This window comes from Leptopilina boulardi, unplaced genomic scaffold (assembly GCF_019393585.1).
Source record: "Leptopilina boulardi isolate dan_hultmark-lab unplaced genomic scaffold, ZJU_Lbou_2.1 LbouV2_122, whole genome shotgun sequence".
Classification (NCBI taxonomy): domain Eukaryota; kingdom Metazoa; phylum Arthropoda; class Insecta; order Hymenoptera; family Figitidae; genus Leptopilina; species Leptopilina boulardi.
Window position 1 is genome coordinate 2,350,953 of NW_026137666.1, and position 24,841 is coordinate 2,375,793.

Sequence of the window (24,841 nt, forward strand, 5' to 3'; positions counted from 1 at the left end):
CTTCATATGTTCTATTTTTATTTTATTTTTACTGCTTTTTTCAGCCATTCAGTCGAAAAAAAAACCTTTCACCATACATCGAAGAACCACTCTTTTGTGTAACAACAAGATTTCCTTCCGAAGTATTTAACTTTAATCTGAAATTGAATTTTTTTCCATAGAAAAATAAGCACAGATTTTTTCGTCTTAACTCGCAAATCATAATTTTGTGGAATTTGATATTTTTGATCCATTCCTGTGAATTTTTTATTTTTCCTGCAAACAAGAAACCAAATTTTTTTTATAATTTTAATTTTTTTCAATTTTTAATTTGAAAAGGGAAAAATACCAGAAATATGCAAATTAATATCGAAAGAAAGGAAATTTTAAATTATGATCGAAAGAAGAAAAATTTGAATTAAAATCGAAAGAGGGAAAGTTCGAATCAAAATCGAAAAAGTGGTAAGAGGAAAAAAGATGAGTTTGGATTAACATTGAAAGAAGAATAATTCGAATTAAAATAAAAAGAAAAGAAAAATAAATTTTTTATTAACTTCAAATTGACATAAATTTTTTATTAACTTCAAATTGACATAAATCCAAAACATCAAATATTTTATATGGGCTTTGGCTAACCGCAAAAAAAGAAGTTTTAAATAGTAATTTAAAAATATAAAGAAGCCTTCCAAAAATCATAATAATTTTTTAGTGTTTCGCCAGAAAACGAAGTCAATGATATTCTCAGGGTGATATTTGCATAAAACGTGAAAATACTTGGCATCTCTCAATTATCCAATTAATGGGTATATCGGAAGTGAATATTCAAGAATCCAAATTTTTAATAATATATCCAAATAATTGATAATAAACTTCAAAATATCCAATTATTGATGACATCAAAATTGAGGTTAGGTTGATCAATACAAAATATTGAACATAATCAATATTTCTCAAAGTTTTTCTTAAATCTTGATATTTTTCTTAATTTCTTGTTTCAGTTGAATGTTGGCTCGAAAATACATAAATAAAAAGGGATGACAGACATTAATTCTTAATATTAAATTAGTATTAAATAAGATTTTTCCATTTCTCGAATCCATAATGTGATTTCGTCTAGTAAATTTTTGATATTGAAATATCTTTTTCAGGAATAATGTCGGAATTAACGTACTCCCCAATCGCCCCTTTTATTACTACAGCACTGACGTGTAGCAGAGTTTTTTTTAAGACGAGATTGTCGCAACAAAACTAATTAAAAAAAAAAAAAAAAAAAAAAAAAAGGGGAGCAATATTATAGGATGTGTTAAACTGATGAGTTTTCTGATTTGAAGTGTTTTTATTTTCTATAAAAAGTAAAATCTTGCTAAACTAAAAATAAAATGTCTGCATGCATGCAAAAGTTTTAGTTTGTGATTTTAGTCTGAATAATTAAAATCGTGCTTAAAAAAAATCATAAAAAGTAAAAGATGAGAATAGTAAAGCCATATTTTGAGCATTAAAATTTAGACAAGTTTTTAGTAATAATAAAAGTGAGTTGTGTTTGAAAACTGTCCAGTAAAGTTAAAATAAATTAAATTAATAAAAATGTGCGAATGGGGAGGCTGAACGAGTAATAGATCGGCAGCCATCACGATCCCCTCCCCTGGCGGATTCGATTTGCGTAATGTCTACTTAACTAAGCGGACTTTAGGTAGACATTAGGTAGACATGTAAAAAAACGTATAAAAAAGCTATTAATCGACTTATTATGATAAAAAAAAGTTGATAAAAGGGTAAATGAATGTTTATAGAGTAAATTTGTACAAAATTTGTAATTAATAAAGCAATAAATAATTAATAATGAATGGAAATGTGCGCGAGGTACCTGATCAGTTCAGCTGTACAATTATTTTCGTGCTATTTTCATGAAAAGAATATAAATTAACGGCAAAAACAATTGATATTTATAAAAAAGTGTAAAATTGATTTAATTTGAGTGTTTGCAATACGAATTATTAAATAATAATTAAGTTTTTATCAAATGTGAATAGTGTTGTGAAAACCTGTGAAAACTAATGAGTTACTACATTACCGATCGCATATGATAATAAAAAGTTCTCGATGAGTGTAACAAAAAAGCTGCAATCATGTCCGTAATTTTGGACGAGAAACAATTATGAAATCAATAATTATTTGTATAACTTTATTCTGCATTTTAAAATTCACTTTTTATTTTCTTTCAAAGCAAAAGCTTGGAAGAAAACAAGCTCGGACTGTATTGTAAAAACTGGTGGCGCCATCTCTCATATGCGATCGGTAATGTAGTAACTCATTAGTTTTCACAGGTTTTCACAACACTATTCACATTTGATAAAAACTTAATTATTATTTAATAATTCGTATTGCAAACAATAAAATTAAATCAATTTTACACTTTTTTATAAATATCAATTGTTTTTGCAGTTAATTTATATTCTTTTCATGAAAATAGCACGAAAATAATTGTACAGCTGAACTGATCAGGTACCTCGCGCACATTTCCATTCATTATTAATTATTTATTGCTTTATTAATTACAAATTTTGTACGAATTTACTCTATAAACATTCATTTACCCTTTTATCAACTTTTTTTTATCATAATAAGTCGATTAATAGCTTTTTTATACGTTTTTTTACATGTCTACCTAATGTCTACCTAAAGTCCGCTTAGTTAAGTAGACATTACGCAAATCGAATCCGCCAGGGTCCGAATCGCAAAGAGGAGAAAATGAGGGGATAAATAGAAACCTACTTTATCCTCACATGATAAAACGCGCGAAAATTTAAATATCCAAATTTATATTTTGAGACGAGTTTGTTTAAATTAAACTTTTATTGGATTGATCAATTTAATTACAAAATTAAGAAATAAAATATAATTTAAACATATTTTGAGAAGAGAACGAGTTGACAAATTTTTGGTGTAATTTAAATAGTACCTTCATGTTAAATGAAATTCATCCAGATGAGTTAATTATACTAAAACTTGAAGGAGATTCTTTGACCCTTCAAATGGAACAGGGTAACGAATACAAAACCGGTAAGCAGATGTGATTAATAAAATTTGTATTTAATTAAATAAATAATATTTACTTATGTTAAATTTTAATATTGCATATTATTAAAAATATTTATTAAATACCGAGAGGTTGGTGAGACCAAGGAGAGCAGTGAGCAAAAGACGAGAGAAGAGATGAAAAAGGAGATTCTGAAAAATATAGATGACAAATTGAATGAAGGTAAACCAAAATTGACTGACAACATACAAGTCAATTACAATCCTCAATTAATAAAACAAATGTTAAATCCTAATTTGACTAATAATATAAAAACTAGTAATCCTAATGGTCAGAATTTAATTTCAGTTGTAAAGCGCCTGGAATTACAAGAAAACAAATGGGGCGAAGTTATTTCGTCCTTCAAAAACTTCTGCGAGTCAACTGGCAATGCTATCAACGGCATTGCGCAGGTGATGGGAAATATAAAAACAGAAGTAGACGAGTTCAGACAATTCAGGATAGATCAGGGAAATTTGCAATTGTTGATCGATGTGATTAGAAATAATTATGCCGATCAAGTCATTAAGATTCAAGAGTCTGTCAATTCCTTGGCAGAAATCAAAACATCCTTGCAACAAAGGAACAGGCGAAACGAGCGAGATGAGGAAAACAATGCTGTTGGTATAGAGGTAAAAATTTCTGATCAAAATAATGATAAAATCGATACACAGGGGAAAAGCTCAGAATTTTAAAATGAAGTGATTAATATTTTCAAAGAACAATTTGACAAAATAAATAAAAATGGTTCAAGCAATAACGTTCAAACACAGGGTAAACTTTTTAACGCGAAAGAAACTGTAAAATTAGAAATCGTTAATAAAGGGATGGGTTTAAAAAGAGACTATAAACTGACAAATAATATGAAATTTGAACATTTCTATGATTATTTCTCATCGGAACTAAGGGCCTGTGATCTATTGCATGTTGTGGATTCGGAAATCGAAAACAATATTACTGACGAGAAAGTTTTATTGGAACAAAACTTCAAAGTTCGCGATGTTTTGATCAATCATATTGATCAAAATTATCATGCAAAAGTAATGCATTTTAAAAATCCAATCGAGATCTTGAATAAATTAAAAGACATAAAAAGATGTGAAACAAATGTCAATTCTCATACCGTGAGAAAACAAATCTATAGCATGCAATACATCATTGGCAAAACCACCGCTGCAGAATTTTGCGAAAAATTCGAAGAAACGATTAGAAATTATGAGAATTCTCCTGGTGCGACCTCATTGTCTGAAAATGAGAAAAGAGATGCGTTTTACAATGCTGTCATGGTCTCTGTACCATCTATTCAAACAGTCGAGTTCGTATCGAAAAATACAAAGGGTAAGAGTGTAAAATACGAAGAGTTAAAATTATTGGTATTACAGGAAGAGGCAAATAGACGGCAATCAAATAATGGATTAAGAGAGACGAGAGCGGCCTTCTCTGTAAACAGAGACAAAGACAGAGACAGATGCTATAAATGTCAAGCATCGGGACATCTTGGGTGTTTTCGGCATTCACTCAGAGTTAACTCTAGAGTTAGCAGTGGTGCTCAAATGTAAATTTTGATTTTCAGTTCGTCTGTTGGTTGTGAACGTTGTTGATTGGCAATTTGGCATAGACGATTCATTTTGATTGGCGCAGGGTTTGCAATTGTAACAATATGTGAAACGGGCCTTTTATTCTAGTAATGTAATGTTAAAATAAAATTTTTTGTTTCTAGATTTCATAAAAGTCCCCAAAAATTTATTACTAGATGACCCAGAGTTAACTCTGTTTTCTTGCGAGAGTAAATAAAAAGGGTCAGTCCTAACCTTTAATGGCCGACAAAATTTGTGAACGGATTGTTTGTTTGAAAAGTGTAAATTGAAACATAATAATTTATTTTTATTAAAAATTATTTTAACTTTTTATTTATAAAAAGCAACTTTAATTAAAATAAATAATCTAGTTTCTTAAACAATTCAGATTAATTAAAGTTAGGGAAATAATGAAAAATTTGAAAATTATAAACTTTAAAAAAATAACACGTTTATGGGTAGCAAAAATATGTTCCATTTTTAAATGAAAAACAAAAAATACGTATAAATTAAAAAAAAGTAAGCAAACAAGGACAACTATCTTCAAACTCAGGGTGATGAAAATAGAAAATCAATTATTTTATTTGGGTAAATAAATTTTCAAAGATAATATCATTGAGCACCACTGTTAACTCTAGAGTTAACTCTGAGTGAATGCCGAAAACACCCCTTGCCGCGAACTGTCCCAACAAGGGAAAAGGTTACCTCTGTTACAGTTGTAATACTTTTGGGTATCACATCGCGGCTGATTGCCCAAATCAACCATCAACTTCTAGTGGTTATTCGAGGGAGAGAAGTTTTGGCCGAGGTCATTCTAAATTCGGTAAGTCGAATGATCAATTTAACTCCAATTATTCAAATAATAAGAGGCGAGGTATAAAAAGAAAAGGGAATATCGAGTTTAATAATTACCCCAAAAGAGGACGAGGTAGTTTTAGTGGTAGAGGTAGATCAAGGGGTAATTATCAGCGAGTAAATAATAGAAACAAAACTCCTGATAATAAAAATCCCAACAAATCATCAAATCGAAACAATGAAGATAAATCAACGGAAAAGAAAAATAATAAAGGTGAGACTTCAGAATTTGTTTTACATAATAATGATGTGTGTGAAATGGATGTTGATTGTAATTCCTATTTTACAAATGTAAATAATAAAAATGAATGTGATTCAAATGATAATAAAATTATGGTAGAGTTTTTGACTGATTCAGGTACGACTGAACATTTGACAAATTCGAAAATAATTTTTAAAAAGTTTGACGAATCCGATTTAGGAATAATTAAATGTGCTAATAAAAACAGTTCAGCTAATTTGAAAACGGAGGGAGTAGGTAATGTTGAAGTAAAATTAAAAGATGGGAGAATTTTAGAATTTGACAAAGTAATCTTTGCGGAAGCCTTGAAAGAAAACCTATTGTCCTTGCGAAAATTTGTCGAATCGGGTCTTGGTGTGTATCTAGATGATGAGAAAATCGATATTTTCGATCCTACTTCGAACGAAACATATTTATGCGGTGTGTATAAGAAACCATATTGGATAATTGAACTAGAAGTGAATAAGAGCGAATTTAAAAATGATTATCAAGTTAAAGGTTTTAATAAAAGGTATTTTGCAAATTTAGTTCAAAACAAATTAGAAACCAAAAAGTATAATACAAGAAGTGTCACTGCGAAAGAAAAATTAATTAAAGAAAATGTAGAAAATAACTCAGAATTTGGAATTGTTGATTTCGAAAAAATGATAATAGATGAGGTAATTAAAGAAAATTCGATAGACGAAAAACAAAAAGATGAGAATGTAGAAATCACAATTATATCAGATGAGAAATTAAAAGAAAGAAAAACTCTTTATGAGCAATCAAATTTTGACGTAACAATTTGGGATAGGAAATTTCACAATGTCGATGAGTTACCAATTGTGGAATTAAATGAAGAAAAAACCTCAATTTTGATCAACGATAAAAAATTTACTAGGGACAATAAAGCGTTATTGTGGCATGTTAGATTCGGCCATGCTTCTCTTGAGTATTTGAAAGCTTTCCAAAGAAAGTTTCCAGACAATAAAGATTTAATTTCAGCTAAATTTGATGAGAAAATTCGAGATTGCGAAGTATGTCAAATATCAAAATTCAATAAATTGCCATTTTCAAATACTCGAAGACGAGCAAGTGCCGTTTTGCAAATTATACATTCAGACTTGATGGGTCCTATTTCACCAACTTCGTATCCTCGAAATTATAGATTCATTTCGGTTTTCATTGATGACTATTCTCGGTTAGCTATGGCCTATCCAATGAAAGCAAAAAGTGAAACAGGCTATTGTTTGCAAATGTTTGTTAGAAGTGCGCGAAATTTGTTAGGTTATGACGCGAAGGTGTGTTATTTAAGAACAGATCATGGTACTAAATATACAGGTGGGTTTACAATTGAAGTATTGCAAAAATTAGGCGCGGAATTGCAATTATCTTGTCCGGATACTCCTGAACACAACGGAACATCAGAATGTTTCAATCAGACAATTCAAAAGAAAATTCGAAGTTATATGTACGACGCGAAATTACCTGAAAATCTCTGGGATCTGGCTGTGACCGCTGCTGTATATGCATATAATAGAACGCCACATAAAGCAAATGATATGATAACTCCATTGGAAAGATTCGCTCCTGATCATCACTTTGATATCAATCAGTTGAAAAGATTTGGCTGCATAGCCTATATCAAGGTACATCGAAAAGTTGGTCCTAAATTCAGAGCTGAAGGAAGACGTGTTGTTATGGTAGGTTATACTCCAACTGGTTATCAGTTCTTGAGACCTGAGGAAGGAAAATTCTATGAAAGCAGGGAGCTGCGATTCAATGAGAAAATTGTTTATGGAGATAGATTTTTAAAAAATGCGATCAAAGATTTTTCTTCACTTGATAATGAAATCGATAAAGAAAAATGGTTCATTGACTTCGATAAAGATGAGGAAAATTCGTATGATTCATTGAAACCGGAGGGAGAGATCAAAAGAAAGAGGGGAAGACCAAGAAAAGATGTGACGGAAATTAATGAGAGTGAAATTTTGGTTGAAAGAAAAGTTGAAACGAAAACTGTCGAAGATGTGAGTTTTTCTGATTTAGAATTTAATGAGTCACAAAAGGCGAATGTTTTGTCAACAAATGTATGCGATGACAAAGTTGAGAATGTAACTAATGACATAAATGACGACATTTATCATGCGCTTTTGGCTAAAATTAATTTAGATCCAGTTAATTACAAAGAAGCGATGTCAACTAATAACAATTTGTGGCAATTAGCTATTGAAGATGAGTTAAAGTCCTTGAATAAAAATGATGTTTGGGAAATTGTGAATCGTCCAACAAAGATGAGAAATGGACAAAAAGCTAATATTATTGATTCGCGATGGGTTTTTAAGCGGAAAATCGAACCGGATGGTAATATTATATTCAAAGCTAGGCTTGTTATTAGAGGCTTTAAAGATAAGAACGTATACGAATTAAAAGAAACTTATGCTCCTGTTTCAAGACTTCCTTTGGTGAGAGCTGTGATTGCGATTGTAAACAAATACAATTTGAAAGTTTATTAACTAGACGTGAAAACTGCTTTCTTGAATGGTGTGATTGATGAAGAAATTTTGATGGAAATTCCTGAAGGAACTCTACATTCTGATCGAGATAGAAGAGAAAAAGTGTGTAAATTAAGACGAGCTCTTTATGGTCTGCGAATAAGTCCGAAGAGATGGAATGATAAATTTACTAAAGTAGCTTTAAGTATGGCCTATGTTGCTCTTTCGACGTGTCACGCTGAGTATGTTGCGATGAGTGAGGCGAGTCAAGAGATGTTGTCCATGTACAATTCCTTGAAATTAATCTTGAAAGAGCCCCTTATTCCAATGATATTATGGTGCGATAACAAAGCTGCAGGTGTGGGAGCAGAAACAAATGGCGGGAATAAACTGAGACACATTGTTGAAATTAAAGCTCATCACATTAAAGAATGTGTGAAAAATGGATTAATAACTGTAAAGTGGATTCGATCAAAAGATCAGATAGCTGATATATTCACGAAACCCCTATCATTTGAATTGCATAATCACCTAGTTAATAAGTTAATGAGTACTTAACTAATAAATTTTATCTGTTCACAGGCTAGATTTCCAAATAAGGATATTAGATTGAGAGACGAGGGATTAATGAAGATGAGAGACTGATTAACGACGAGATTGTTCCAAAGTTCAAAGAGTTCTATTTTTATAATAGTTACGTTCTTAAAAAAAATATAAGTTTAAATATGTTTATTTTCAAAATATTAAAAAGGTTGATTGTGTTGTACGGGAGGGAGTGTCGGAATTAACGTACTCCCCAATCGCCCCTTTATTACTACAGCACTGACGTGTAGCAGAGTGCGGCTCACTTCGCTTGCGTCCGCCTACTACGCTGTGTCTCGACAAGAGTGAATAAAAGATACTTTCGTTATTTAAATTCGTGTGTTCTTTTTATTACTACCATTCCAACAAATAATAAACAAAGTTATTTAATATATTGAAAAATAAATAAACCTTTGTGATTTGTAAAATTGTAAATTTTACAACGTCACAATTTTTACCTACTCCAGATAATCCTGCCAGCCAAATAGCGCATCCTCGAAATCCATTTGTGATTCCCAAAGCTTCGCCTCCTTTCACACATGATACATTGTGATCAAGATATGAAACATTTGCACAAGTCTGTAAAAAAAGGCACTTTAGTCAATTGAAGATTATAGAAAAGGCGAATAAAAATCAATAATTTTGTTTAATACGAAAATTTAAATACTTGTCATTTATTTTTCCACAGGAATTTAAAAAATATATAAACAAAAGTAGTAAAAATAATTAAATTAACAAAAAATATGTTTAAATTATCTTTTTTTAAATATTTCAAACAATTTTTAAATGATTTCTTTAACGAATAGATCTGGTTTTTCGTTTCGACTTATATTGGTAATTCATTTGGTCTAAGGTCATATTGACTTATTAAATAAAAAATGAGACTGTAGTCACTAATACCTTAGACCAAACGCATTTTTGAATAATATTAGATTTTATAATAATATAAGATAAAATTTAATAAAATCTTTTGACAATAATTAGATTACTTGATATAATTTTTAGAAAATATTTTTAAAAAATCAAGTTTCTGAATAATTTTCATTTTCTTTTCAGACCTTGGATAGCATACCTTTTAGACTTTTTCAGACTATTTGAAAGAAAAAGACCACTTTTTAAAATTTGTTTTCAAAAAATTCGATTTTCTCAAGTTTTATCCCAAATATTTCAAACGACACGCGACTATTTTGGTATAAAAATGTAACTTATTTTGAATTCCATTATTGTGAAAAATAGCTGCAGTCAAATCTTTAAAATAACTAAATGTTCAAAATATATACAGTAGAACCTCGGTTATCCGAGATAATGTGGACTGGACCCACCTCGGATAAAGCGAAAACTCGGATAACACGGACTTTTATTCTAATATATGTAATTTAACATTTTATTCTTAAAAATGTCTTTACTACAAACAAGAAAGGTATTTTTTATATTCATATTCGATAATTTCTTAAACAATTTACTAAAATAATAATAATTTTTCAAAAACTATTAAATATTTATTAACTATAATTATTCGAACAATTACATATTTATGTGTAATTCTTTTTAAATATTCTTTGGTAATTCTAAAATATTATTTTTTAAAAACAAACTTTCTTTACAATGATAAAAATAATATTTAGATCGTTTGTAAACAATCAATAGAAAAAGAATATATGCAATATTTATCAAAAATTTTTTTCTGACGCCACCTCGAATAATCGAGATCTCGGATAAAGCAAGCTGGGATAATCAGGGTTCTACTGTAATTGAAATTTTGTGAAAATTGGAGTGAAAGCAATTGATTCTTTACAAATTTCATAAAAATGTTTTACAATCTAATGAATATTATGAATATGATATTATATGATATCGTAATATCAAAATGAAGCTGTGATTCACATTTATAAGAATAAACCTAACCTGTAAACGTGGTAAGGTTGTTGTTTTTAATAAAAAGAAAATTATCATATAATAATGAAAATATTTATAATGATAATAAATATAATAATAATTATTATTTCTTAATTCTCTACCACTGTTATTATAAATTATTTGAATGTTTCACCAAAAAAGATTGAAATGATCAATGTTTTGGATAATAAAATTTTTATTTTGAATACTTCTCGTTATTTCACTTTTTCTATCTTTAAAATATATATAAATAGTTATACGAAAGTAACTTTCCAGCAATTTCCATTAATTTAATTAAATCCATTTTTTTCAATTAATTCCATTTCCAATAATTTCCCAGGAAAATTTACTTTTAATATCACATTTTAATTTTTATTACAGCATCCATCGCATTCACCTGAAAATTAAATTTTTTGAATTTTACTGAACGGTACTTTCGTATCACTATACTTATATTTATTGTAAAGATCAAAAGAATAATATGATTAATAAATAACGAAAAGGATTGAAAATAAAAATTTTGTTTTCCCAAAAATTGATTTAATTAACAAAAATTTGATTAATAAATTTAATCATTCATTATCAATTTTCATGTAATTAATGCAAAGATAGTTAATAACACAATTAATAGAATTTAAGAAATGAATAAATAGAAATAATGCTAAAATAATTGTCGCCAAGAAAGACGAAATAGGCAAATTGTTTTGCTTATCTTTTAAACATATTAGAATTTTGTAACAAACATTGTAATTGACAAATCTATATTCAACATGTTTTCATTTTATTGTTTGAAAAAACTTGAACTTTTGTTTGAGAAATCAAATTAATTAAAGCTTGAAATTTGACTAAGACACATAACCTAAAAATTACAATTTCTTGTTAATAAATATTATTCTTCTTTTAATATATATTAATCAACTTACCTATTAATCAAGCGAACATTTTATAATTTTCTCGTTTCTCCTCCACTTTGAACTTTTTAATTTTTATTATAAATTTCTTTCCAATGCACAACTAAATTAAAATTTCAAAATTATTGAAAAATCAAAACAATAATATAACCCCTCTCTCGAAATGACAGATTCCCATTTCACATTCCGCTAAATTAACCGCTACTCCATAGAAACAACACAGAGCGGAAGCAAACTACATGAAATTAGTGCCTTCCCTGAGAGAAGGCATCGTTGAGCACGAGCGTACGTCACTATTACTATAAGAGTATAACCATTATACTTATTTAGTATGGACTTACTTTAAACCAAAAAAGCATTATTTCATACTTTAATAGGTAAACCAAATTATATACTATTAAATGATAGAGCAGTTTGGTGCTAAAATAGTTAGTTTGTTTTTTCCGTGTAGCTAAATATTTCGTCAAAAATTAACGAGCGATACTAGCATTACCGCTGTTTTGGCCAAAGTGAAAATCTTTGGTCAATATCTCTATATTCGTGTAAATGTACTGCTAATTTATACTTTAAGGCGCTTGTACACCTCACAAATTCTGACTGTATTCAGGATTTGCAACAGTTAACTAAGTAAGAAATGAGTTTTCTAAGGCGGAAACCAACTTAGAAAATTGTTTTCTAGGGCGGGATGATTTGAATATATGATTATTATAATCGTAATTAATGAAAGTTATGAAGTTTTAGGATATAAATATGTATAAAGTATTGAATAAAATGTGAGAAAACACGTTTGTGCTAAATTTATTTTACTAAAAGGTGAAAATATTACAAGAAATGTGTTAAAACTGTTGACATTGTAATTGAGGTGATGTTTTTCGAAATGGTGATGCAGCACATGCGTGATGAACCGGCAGTCACCCTATTTGTTACTTCAACGTTTTCATTGTTTTTAAAATTGTTTTTAAAAAAATGAACAACTTAGAGACACATGTAAGTAATATAAATTTTTTATTAAATTAAATAACGCTATTTTGAAAAACAATCATTTTTTTAAATTCTCGCAATAGTGAAAGTTTGAAACTTAATTTTTTAAGGTTAAGTTGACAATCATATTTTGCCTTTTACAAAAATATAATGATTGAAATCGTAAAAAATTTAATACTATAGCGGGCAAATTAGCTTAAATTTCTTATTCACCTCGAAAGTGGGAGAATTAATCAAAAATTATTATTTAATTTGCTAGCTGGTTATGTTATTTTAAATTTGTTAATTTATTATTTTTTTTATTTATTTTATTTTTTCAAAACCCTGCTAAAAATAAAATCAGAAATCAGTCTCAAAACGTCAGAAATCCTGACTAATTTTTTGACGATCTGTGATTTTATTTTTAGCAGGGAAAGAATTAAATTCTGAAAGGAATTACATTTTAAGCTTTCAGTTTACATTTTATTAATCTTAGGAGAATTAGCAATGTCCCAGCATCCAATACGGCGAATGAAAATAATAATAATGTTCTGAAGGACCTGGGATTCGACGTCAAAGGAAGAACACCAGTTAAAACTACAAAACTCTACTTATACATATTTTTTCTATTTCTCAAAGTAATTAAAAGTAATAATAAATAATTATTTAAAAAAATAGAATAAGGTATGAGTAGAATTGTCTACTTTTACATTATGCTTCATTTTTAGAAGAATGCTTCAAGGGGTTTGATAATAAGTCTAAAATTTTATTATATTTTTTTTCGTTGATGTTTTCTTCATTTTATCAACAAAAATTGCAAAAATGTTTCTTACAGTGCAGGGTGGCTCCAGATAATTTGGTTATTTCACTACACCGATTTATTATAACCTATTCAATATTTAAATTAAATTAAATATAACAGTTGATAAGAATAAGATCTTCTTTCCGCGATAGATAATTTTTAATTATGTTTAAAGTGAATAAATACATATAGAAATTCGCATCAACATACATTACAAGTTAAATTAATTAATTGTCTTTGGTTTTAAATATATCAATAGAGATTCATGAGTTACAACTATATTAATGAAGGTACAAAAAAGATGAACTGCACGCAACTCGATGCAGAAATTCTCAAATGTGTAGAAACCATAACTTGACCAAAGCAACAACAATACAGCAGTTGTGAACAATTTGGAATGTTTATTGACAAAGAATTGGAGAAACTGGACAACGATTATGAGAGAATAGACGTTCAGATAAAAATAATGAAAAATTTACAAGATTCTATATGCCGATAATTTCATTTATTAAGAACTATTTACAGTAGAGCGTCTAGTCCGCGTCATCCGAGTTGCTTTTTTTAAATACAAATTTTAAATTGTATTATATTAATAACAATCCGTATTTTTTGAGTTTTCGCCTAAACCGAGGGACGTACTGTCCACATTAGATCGGATAACTAGCGTTTTACTGTAATTAGTCATTCATAAAGTGGTTTAAATTATGTTTCAAATATTTATGTTTATTTATCACCTATGTGATTGATACTATTGTGATTAAAGAATGACTGATTCGTTGTAAGTATTAATAATAACAATACTAGTTAACTACTAAAAGAAGCAAAGAAACTGCCTGTGTTTAGGTAAGCCCAAATAAAAATTTACTACTTAAAAACTGTGTTAATGACTTAGTTTCTTGATAAACATTCCTCTCACAGTTATAGTTGTATCCATTGTTATATATTTATTGTTGATGTCCTAATTAAATATTAATACTCCATAGTTGAAATATTTTTAAAACATTGTTTTTGCATCTAAATTAAATTAAAAATTAAATAAATAGAAAAAATAAAATCGGACAAGTTCGAGTGCAGTTCGCTCTGAAACCGAGGGTTCCGTACATAAAACAAACTTATTGCGAAAACACATATGTACTAAAAAATATACAAATTTTATGTTAAATAGTATATACTATTATACTCAGAGGAACAATTTTCTAAAATTGTACTAAAAAATTGTTCCTCCATGTATAATAGTATAAATAAATGATTTATTTAAATAATTTGAGTAACTCTAAGAATCTTGCTGAAGACATACAAATTATACATACTATCTAAATCACAGAAAATCGTTTTAATCAATATTTTTATAAAATAATTTAGTTTTACATTATTTTAGGGGAAATTATATTAAACATAGTTTCGAAAATTTTAATAATCCGGTTTTCGTAGAGTTTAAAAAGAATTCAAGATTTTTAATATAAGAATAAATTCAAGGATCGCTTAATTTACACATAATTTCTCAATCATCTTCAAAAACGGCTCTATTTTGCCACGGAACTTTTCCTGGACCTATAAAATATTCTTTAAAGTGATTTTTAATCGTTCTGGCAAGATTTTGTTGGTCAGTTTTTGTTTGAGGAATGACCAAAGGTTGCAAAGCAGTGTCTTCCAAACTTCCAAGTTGGCCTGCAGAGTTTGCAGAACAGTATTTTTGCAAATTCTCTGGCAATTTTTTTTCTTCTCTGATAATAAAGTTGTGTAGACAAATTGTCGCTAAGACAATTAATTTTATTACCTCTATATATATCAAAATGGGAGTCCTAAAAATTCTCCACTTGGCAACTAAAATGACAAAAGCATTTTCTATGACACGTCGTGCTCTGCTCAGTCTGTAATTGTACACGTTCTGATCTATAGAAAGATTGCCACTTTTCGCTCCTTTATATGGTGTTAAGCAATGTAAACTATTTTCGAAAGCAGCATCACCAATGTCCACATGTGGGATTCTTGGACCACCTTCATACAGTGACTTTGGTGGGGGTAGATTTAAATTGTTTTCCTTAACAGCTTTAAAAAATTGACATTGTTTTAATATGCCACCATCACTCTGTCGCCCTTTTCCTCCGACGTCTACCATTAAAAACCTGTAATTAGCATCTGCCATCGCAAGAAGAACAATGCTGTGGAATGCCTTATAATTAAAATAATCTGATCCAGTATCAGGTTGTCCCTAAAAATGTATGATAATAATTATAGAATTATTTTTAAATAATTTCAAAATTAATATTATCTAATGAACTTATTATCACCCTTATTATGAGGTATTTCATATGAAAACCCAAATTGATGTCAGGAATTTTTTTCCATCATATGTGATCAATAGTGTTTTTGGTGTTTCAAAAAGAGTACCAATAATTAAATTTATTGCTTAAAGACAAAAAATAAAGTTAATATAATAATAATTAAATTTTAATTAAAAGTTCTTAAAAGATTCCATTATTTAAAACATTTTTCAATTTAAAATTCTTTAAAATTTAATTATTTTTAATGATTTTTATCGAGCTTTTTAAAAATTCCATTATTTACAATATTTTTAAATTTAAAATTCTCTAAAATTCAGATATTTTAAAAATTTCTATTATAATTTTCCAAAAATTCCATAATTTCTAAAAATCTTAACTACAACTTTCTCAGAATTCAATTATTTTCAAAATTTTATTTAAAAAGTCTTCTAAAGTTCAATTATTTACAAAAATCTTCACTATAACTCTTTTATAATTTAAATTTTCTTTTAAAAAAATAGAATTAAAAGTTTCTAAAAGTTCCATTTTATCTAAAATTGATATCCATTTGTTTAAAATTCCTAGTTAAATTAATTATTTTAATAATATTTTAATCAAATTCTTCAAAATAATTTAATTATTTAAAAACATTTATCGAAATTCTGATTTTCAATAATTTGCAAAACTGATCATTTAATCAATTTTTTAAAATTTTTATTAATTTTTTTATAAAATATTATTCAACATTTATTTAACCTAAATTGAAAACTTAGTTTAATGCAGAAGATTAAAAAATATTCCAGAAAATATTCATGTGAAACGTTCTTTTGTTAAGAAATTAATTTTTTTTTAAATAACAAATTTTTAATAATAATTCAATATTTATAAAATAATAAACTTAAAAAAAATGTAAGACAATAATTTTTAGAAGTAAAAATTTGAATTGAAAATTTTTAAAAATAATAGTTTTGGTAGTATTTTTATGAAATTTGATATTTTTCATTAAATTTCATGACTTTTCTCTGATTTCTATGACCAATCTCACTTTTCATGATTTTTCTGATTTCCCTGACCTGTGGCAAAGCTAAATTAATATTTGGTATACTTTTTTAACAAACAGAACACTATTGATCACCAAAAGGACAAAAAAATCCGTGACATCAATTTCGGTTTTCACATAAAATGCCTCATATTATACTTCCATGAACAAAAAACGGTAGATCTTATAAGATTTAATAAAAAAAAATAATGAAAAAATGAAGCAAATTATTCTACTGATAACTCATTTTACAAATAACCTGCATTAGGACGTGCTTCCCATCGATAGCACCGTAACAATTTGGAAATTGCCATTTTTCCTTGAACCCATTTGTTAAATCATTCCAAGAGTCTGGCGAATTTGGAAATTGAAGCACCTCTGGCTGCAATGTTGTCCAAATAGCTGCTAAAGTCTGAGGAATAAAAACTTGAATAGTTTTTATCCCCATACGAAACTGTCGTGATAAGGACGTGTATGACTCTCCAGTCGTAAGATACCTAAAACAATATGACAACTATAGACATTTTAAACATCATAAAGCCATTATATTTAAAATCAATTATATTTTCACCTGAGTTGTTGTGAACTTATTATTAAAATTTTAATTATTTATAGTAACGTAAGAAAAAAAGAAAAGTACAAAATTTAAGGTAGAAGACGAAAGTTAAAGTTAATAAAATTAATTTTAGTAACTTTACTTAGGTATATTATTACTTCATTAATAAAGTTAATTTTATATTAACTTTTTTAATGATATTGCTAACATAATTTTTAAAAAATTAACTTGTTGCTGAAAACTAGGTGCCAGTTTCAGTTTCGGGGAGAAAAAATTTTATGCAATTTATTCTAAAAAATAAACAAATTTTTGCAATGATCAAAATACAAGCAATAGCACAATTCAAGCTTGTGGTGTACATTTAATGATTTTTAATATGTGGATTTGATCCATGATCCCTGCAAAAGATAAAAATTGATTTTTACCTTAAAGTTACCATCAATTTTTCAGATGGAGTAATTATATCCTTTCTGGTAGGATAGCTTTCCAATTTACTTCCAACTTTCAGTAGTAATTTTTCATATGTGGACACTGACATTCGAATATAATTCGTTAACATTGTTGGGTCATACTTGACCATTTCCTTTGCTAAGGAGTTGTGTGCACCTAAATAGTTGAGTTAATTACAAAGTTTATAAGAGATAAATTGAATAGAATTAAACAAAATAAATTGTATTTTCTTTTTAATAACATACCGAGTATCGAACGTTGCTGCCAAAGAGGGTGGACTCGGAACTTCCTCTTTTTTTCGCTGCTTTTCCTACACATACTTATTTTCTGCAGTAATAAAACAGCTAGTTTTCTCTTAGCAGACTGTAAATAAATATTATTGACTTTATTATTAAATTCAGCCCATAATAATTTAATTTACAAATTATTTTAAACTGATATGTTAATAATTCTACAAGAATAATAATTAAAGTAGTTATAAAAATGTATAATAAAATTTACATGTAAATATTGTTATACGTGTGAATTTTAATAAATTTGTATCTTTTTTGATACTATGCACTGTAACTTGATTTTTTATTAAGGTTAAATTGACCATCATATTTTTCCTCTTTCATAAAAGACAAAACTACACAATGTGATATGATAAATTTGATTAAATTGAAGTGAAATAACTGTCAACTTAACCTTAAAAAATTAAGTTTCAAACTTCCACTATTGCGAGAATTTAAAAAATAGGAAAAGAACTAGGCGCAATTGCGCCTACATCTAGGGTTTCGTGGCGCTTTAAGGGGACATGTCAACTACTGGGACATGTCAACTATAGAGACATGTCAACTATAGGGACATGTCAACTATATGGACATGTCAACTATTGGGACATGTCAATTACTGAGACAGGTCAACTACTGGGACATGTCAATTATAGGGGCATGTTAACTAATGGGACATGTAATGTCCATTCATGTAATGTCCATTCGGGAAAATGTCCATTCAGTAAATGGAGATTTGGGATCTGTGGGGCCCCAAAATTTGAATTTGGGAGCTATGGTGCCCCAAAATTTGAATTTGGGATCTGTGGTGCCCCAAAATTCGAATTTGGGATCTCTGGTGCCCCCAAAATTCGAATTTGGGATCTCTGGTGCCCCAAAAGTTTAATTTGGGATCTGTGGGGCCCCAAAATTTGAATTTGGGATCTGTGGTGCCCCAAAAGTTTAATTTGGGATCTGTGGGGCCCCAAAATTTGAATTTGGGATCTGTGGTGCCCAAAAAGTTTAATTTGGGATCTGTGCCCTAAAATTTGATTTTGGGAGCTGTGGTGCCCCAAAATATACTACGGACAGACGGACGCCAAAGTAAAACTATAAGGCTTTCGGCCATGGGCCACGAAACCCTAAAAAATGATTGTTTCTCAAAATAGCGTTATTTAATTTAATAAAAAACTAGCGATGTATTCCTCGCTCGCTAACGCACGCTCGGTTAAAATTGTACTTATTGTTGTTTACTTATTGTAGTTTATGTATATTATATATAATTTATGTTTTAAATTAATATATAATTAATATTGTATAAAATTTATCTTAATTTTGATCAGTTTCATTGAAGGATGAAATGACAATTGTTAAATATTAGATTTTTTTTATTATAATTATGACAACAATATTAATTATATTATAATATATTTTTTTTATCTTAAATTATATTTTATTATATTATATTGATGTAAATTGTCCCACAAACACATGTAGATTTTGCAAATTTTTGAGAAAAATATTCGTAATAAATCGAAATACTTTTTAAAATATCGGTTTTTATTTTTATTATCTATAGTAAACCGTTATAAAGAGATTCTTGTTTGATTTTACATATATTACTAGTTCTCCGGAATAATGATGTATTTGAATTCAATAATGATATTGTTAAACGAATGACAGGTGAACCTAGAGAATATTTAAGTATAGATTCATCTGAAGAAGATGAAAAGTGTGACACAATAACTAACTTAATACCAATTGAAGTATTAAATAGTTTAACTCCAAATGGACTTCCTCCTCAAAAATTAATATTAAAGATTGGTGCAATTGTGATACTTTTAAGGAATATTAATTTAGAAAGAGGTCTTTGTAATGGAACAAGACTAAAAGTTATTAAAATGGGTAGTTTTTCTCTTCATGCACAAGTAATAACGGGAAATTATAAAAATGAGATTGTAATTTTGCCACGAATTACATTGTCACCGTCTAACGAAGAAATACCATTTCAAATGTCAAGAAAGCAGTTTCCAATAAGGCTTGGATTTGCTTTAACAATCAACAAATCTCAAGGCCAATCTTTCCAAAAAGTAGGCATATACCTTCCTTCACATGTTTTTAGTCCGTGACAATTATATGTTGCTTTATCAAGAGTAACTTCAAAATATAATCTTAAAGTATTATTATATAAAAATTCAAGTATTACACATAGCGAAAAAGGAATAAAAAAAAGATAGGCAATGAAAAAGAAATTTATGTAAGAAACATTGTTTACCAAGAAATATTACAATAATATTTAACACATGTTTTAAAAAAATTCGACTACGAAGAAATCTACTAACTCTACTTTATATATAAATTAATTCATTGAATTGGAAATGGCTGCGCTGAACTGTAACGGCAGCGCCATAAAAAAATATTATAATTATTATTATACTGTTCATATCGCATAGAATGGATTAAAAAACCATTTAAAAGAAAAAAATATATAAAATATGCTCCCTCATTAACCAAAATATATAAAATATAATCAACTAATAACAAAAACTGTAAACTGGCTGCGCTGAGTAGTAACGGCTGCGTAACATCAAGAAAATAATATAATAAATTATAATAATTTATTAATAACATCACTCATATAAAACTAAATTATAAAAAATTAATTTAAAAATTAATAAGAAATAAAACAACTTACGAAAATTGCAGAATGGATGCGATGAATAAGTTAAAACATATTATAACTTTACATTATTGTAAATGAAAATTAAGTATTAAAAATAAAAAAATCAATATTTTTCTAAGTCTCTAATTTTTTTGGACTTATAAAAAAAATAGTTTGTAAGATTTTCTAACAGCATATATGAGAGATTATTTTTCAATCGCCCCAGCCCAAAAAGTCAATGTTCTGGGATTGGCTTCATACTTTGGTAAATTGTTCTCCTATATGATAGTAATAAATCCCTAAAATATAAACTCATTAAAAAAATATTTGTAGAAAGTGGAGGGGGTTGAAGTTTTGACGTTAAGGGTAACATTGTCATTTTCAAAACCGTATAACTATGCCAAAAGTTAATGGATTTTAATTTATCTAAAATGAATTTTAATGCATTTTTCACATATATGCAAAGTATTTTGATTTATTTGAAAATAATTGAAAATAGATTTTTGAAGGACGGTGTCGAGGTCACGGGGTCGGTGTCGTTTTTCGAAATTTGTTAACTTAATATAATAGAAGATGTTTCGTTTTAAATTAAGAAATGTTAAAATTATTAAGTTAAAAACATTTGATTTTAATGACACTCAAAATTAGACACAATATTATAGGTTACTAACTAAAAATTGAAAAAATAACAATAAATAATAAAAAATAATAATAAAAAACTTAAAAAATCAAAAAATTCTAAAAAAATAGCAAAATAACCCTTTTTTGGGTTAAATTGAAAAAAGATGTTACATAAAAATAGTTTGTAAGATTTTCTAACAGCATATATGCAAAGTATTTTGATTTATTTGAAAATAATTGAAAATAGATTATTCAAGGACGGTGTCGAGGTCACGGGGTCGTTTTCGTTTTTCGAAATTTGTTAACTTAATATAATAGAAGATGTTTAGTTTTAAATTAAGAAATGTTAAAATTATTGAGTTAGAAACATTTGATTTTAATGACACTTAAAATTAGACACAATATTATAGGTTACTAACTAAAAATTGAAAAAACAACAATAAATAATAAAAAATAATAATAAAAAATTGAAAAAATCAAAAAATTCTTAAAAAATTGCAAAATAACCCTTTTTCGGGTTAAAATTGAAAAATAACCTTTTTTCGGTTTAAAGTTGAAAAAAGATGTTACATTAAAATAGTTTGTAAGATTTTCTAACAGCATATATGCAAAGTATTTTGATTTATTTGAAAATAATTGAAAATAGATTTTTCAAGGACGGTGTCGAGGTCACGGGGTCGGTGTTGTTTTTCGAAATTTGTTAACTTAATATAATAGAAGATGTTTCGTTTTAAATTAAGAAATGTTAAAATTAGTAAGTTAAAAACATTTGATTTTAATGACACTTAAAATTAGACACAATATTATAGGTTACTAACTAAAAATTGAAAAAACAACAATAAATAATAAAAAATAATAATAAAAAATTGAAAAAATCAAAAAATTCTTAAAAAATTGCAAAATAACCCTTTTTGGGTTAAAATTGAAAAAAGATGTTACATAAAAATAGTTTGTAAGATTTTCTAACAGCATATATCCAAAGTATTTTGATTTATTTGAAAATAATTGAAAATAGATTTTTCAAGGACTCTGTCGTTTTTCGAAATTTGTTAACTTAATATAATAGAAGATGTTTCGTTTTAAATTAAGAAATGTTAAAGTTATTAAGTTAAAAACATTTGATTTTAATGACACTTAAAATTAGACACAATGTTATAGGTTACTAACTAAAAATTGAAAAAACAACAATAAATAATAAAAAATAATAATAAAAAATTGAAAAAATCAAAAAATTCTTAAAAAATTGCAAAATAACCCTTTTTGGGTTAAAATTGAAAAAAGATGTTACATAAAAATAGTTTGTAAGATTTTCTAACAGCATATATCCAAAGTATTTTGATTTATTTGAAAATAATTGAAAATAGATTTTTCAAGGACTCTGTCGTTTTTCGAAATTTGTTAACTTAATATAATAGAAGATGTTTCGTTTTAAATTAAGAAATGTTAAAGTTATTAAGTTAAAAACATTTGATTTTAATGACACTTAAAATTAGACACAATATTATAGGTTACTAACTAAAAATTGAAAAAAACAACAATAAATAATAAAAAATAATAATAAAAAATTTAAAAAATCAAAAAATTCTTAACAAATTGCAAAATAACCCTTTTTCGGGTTAAAATTGAAAAAAGATGTTATATAAAAATAGTTTGTAAGATTTTCTAACAGCATATATGCAAAGTATTTTGATTTATTTGAAAATAATTGAAAATAGATTTTTCAAGGACGGTGTCGAGGTCACCGGGTCGGTGTCGTTTTTCGAAATTTGTTAACTTAATATAATAGAAGATGTTTCGTTTTAAATTAAGAAATGTTAAAATTATTAAGTTTTAAACATTTGATTTTAATGACACTTAAAATTAGACACAATATTATAGGTTACTAACTAAAAATTGAAAATACAACAATAAATAATAAAAAATAATAATAAAAAAATGAAAAAATCAAAAAATTCTTTAAAAATTGCAAAATAACACTTTTTCGGGTTAAAATTGAAAAATAACCCTTTTTCGGGTTAAAATTGAAAAAAGATGTTACATAAAAATAGTTTGTAAGATTTTCTAACAGCATATATGCAAAGTATATTGATTTATTTGAAAATAATTGAAAATAGATTTTTCAAGGACGGTGTCGAGGTCACCGGGTCGGTGTCGATTTTCGAAATTTGTTAACTTAATAAAATAGAAGATGTTTCGTTTTAAATTAAGAAATGTTAAAATTATTAAGTTTTAAACATTTGATTTTAATGACACTTAAAATTAGACACAATATTATAGGTTACTAACTAAAAATTGAAAAAACAAAAATAAATAATAAAAAATAATAATAAAAAATTGAAAAAATCAAAAATTCTTAAAAAATTTCAAAATAACCCTTTTTCGGGTTAAAATTGAAAAAAGATGTTACATAAAAATAGTTTGTAAGATTTTCTAACAGCATATATGCAAAGTATTTTGATTTACTTGAAAATAATTGAAAATAGATTTTTCAAGGACGGTGTCGAGGTCACGGGGTCGGTGTCGTTTTACGAAATTTGTTAACTTAATATAATAGAAGATGTTTCGTTTTAAATTAAGAAATGTTAAAATTATTAAGTTAAAAACATTTGATTTTAATGACACTTAAAATTAGACACAATATTATAGGTTACTAACTAAAAATTGAAAAAATAACAATAAATAATAAAAAATAATAATAAAAAACTTAAAAAATCAAAAAATTCTTAAAAAATAGCAAAATAACCCTTTTTCGGGTTAAATTGAAAAAAGATGTTACATAAAAATAGTTTGTAAGATTTTCAAACAGCATATATGCAAAGTATATTGATTTATTTGAAAATAATTGAAAATAGATTTTTCAAGGACGGTGTCGAGGTCACCGGGTCGTTTTCGTTTTTCGAAATTTGTTAACTTAATATAATAGAAGATGTTTAGTTTTAAATTAAGAAATGTTAAAATTATTGAGTTAGAAACATTTGATTTTAATGACACTTAAAATTAGACACAATATTATAGGTTACTAACTAAAAATTGAAAAAACAACAATAAATAATAAAAAATAATAAAAAAAATTGAAAAAATCAAAAAATTCTTAAAAAATTGCAAAATAACCCTTTTTCGGGTTAAAATTGAAAAATAACCTTTTTTCGGTTTAAAGTTGAAAAAAGATGTTACATTAAAATAGTTTGTAAGATTTTCTAACAGCATATATGCAAAGTATTTTGATTTATTTGAAAATAATTGAAAATAGATTTTTCAAGGACGGTGTCGAGGTCACGGGGTCGGTGTCGTTTTTCGAAATTTGTTAACTTAATATAATAGAAGATGTTTCGCTTTAAATTAAGAAATGTTAAAATTATTAAGTTAAAAACATTTGATTTTAATGACACTTAAAATTAGACACAATATTATAGGTTACTAACTAAGAATTGAAAATACAACAATAAATAATAAAAAATAATAATAAAAAATTGAAAAAATCAAAAAATTCTTAACAAATTGCAAAATAACCCTTTTTCGGGTTAAAATTGAAAAAAGATGTTACTTAAAAATAGTTTGTAAGATTTTCTAACAGCATATATGCAAAGTATTTTGATTTTTTTGAAAATAATTGAAAATAGATTATTCAAGGACGGTGTCGAGGTC

The 24,841-nt window shown here is 27.1% G+C and overlaps 1 protein-coding gene and 1 long non-coding RNA gene across 2 annotated transcripts; both read right to left on the bottom strand.

The window, feature by feature from the left end:
- Positions 1-7,223: 7,223 nt before the first annotated feature.
- Positions 7,224-11,669, bottom strand: LOC127286984 (uncharacterized). Its single transcript, XR_007843823.1, has 3 exons — positions 11,604-11,669; positions 9,247-9,363; positions 7,224-7,447 (listed from the first exon to the last, which is right to left on the bottom strand). It is a non-coding gene; the product is annotated as an uncharacterized LOC127286984 (long non-coding RNA).
- A 3,185-nt stretch (positions 11,670-14,854) lies between these two features.
- LOC127287352 (uncharacterized) lies at positions 14,855-17,792 on the bottom strand. Its single transcript, XM_051314225.1, has 3 exons — positions 17,638-17,792; positions 16,916-17,153; positions 14,855-15,565 (listed from the first exon to the last, which is right to left on the bottom strand). Exons 1-3 carry the CDS (start codon positions 17,790-17,792, stop codon positions 14,855-14,857), a joined length of 1,104 nt encoding a protein of 367 aa, XP_051170182.1.
- Positions 17,793-24,841: the final 7,049 nt, after the last annotated feature.

Coding starts and splice junctions, on each gene's coding strand:
- LOC127287352 (XM_051314225.1), bottom strand. CDS start 17,792: ATGGTCAAGTATGACCCAACAATGTTAACGAATTATATTCGAATGTCA. Junction 17,154..17,637: donor AAATTGATGGTAACTTTAAG/GTAAAAATCAAT, acceptor ATATTGTTTTAG/GTATCTTACGACTGGAGAGT. Junction 15,566..16,915: donor GGAAGCACGTCCTAATGCAG/GTTATTTGTAAA, acceptor ATACATTTTTAG/GGACAACCTGATACTGGATC.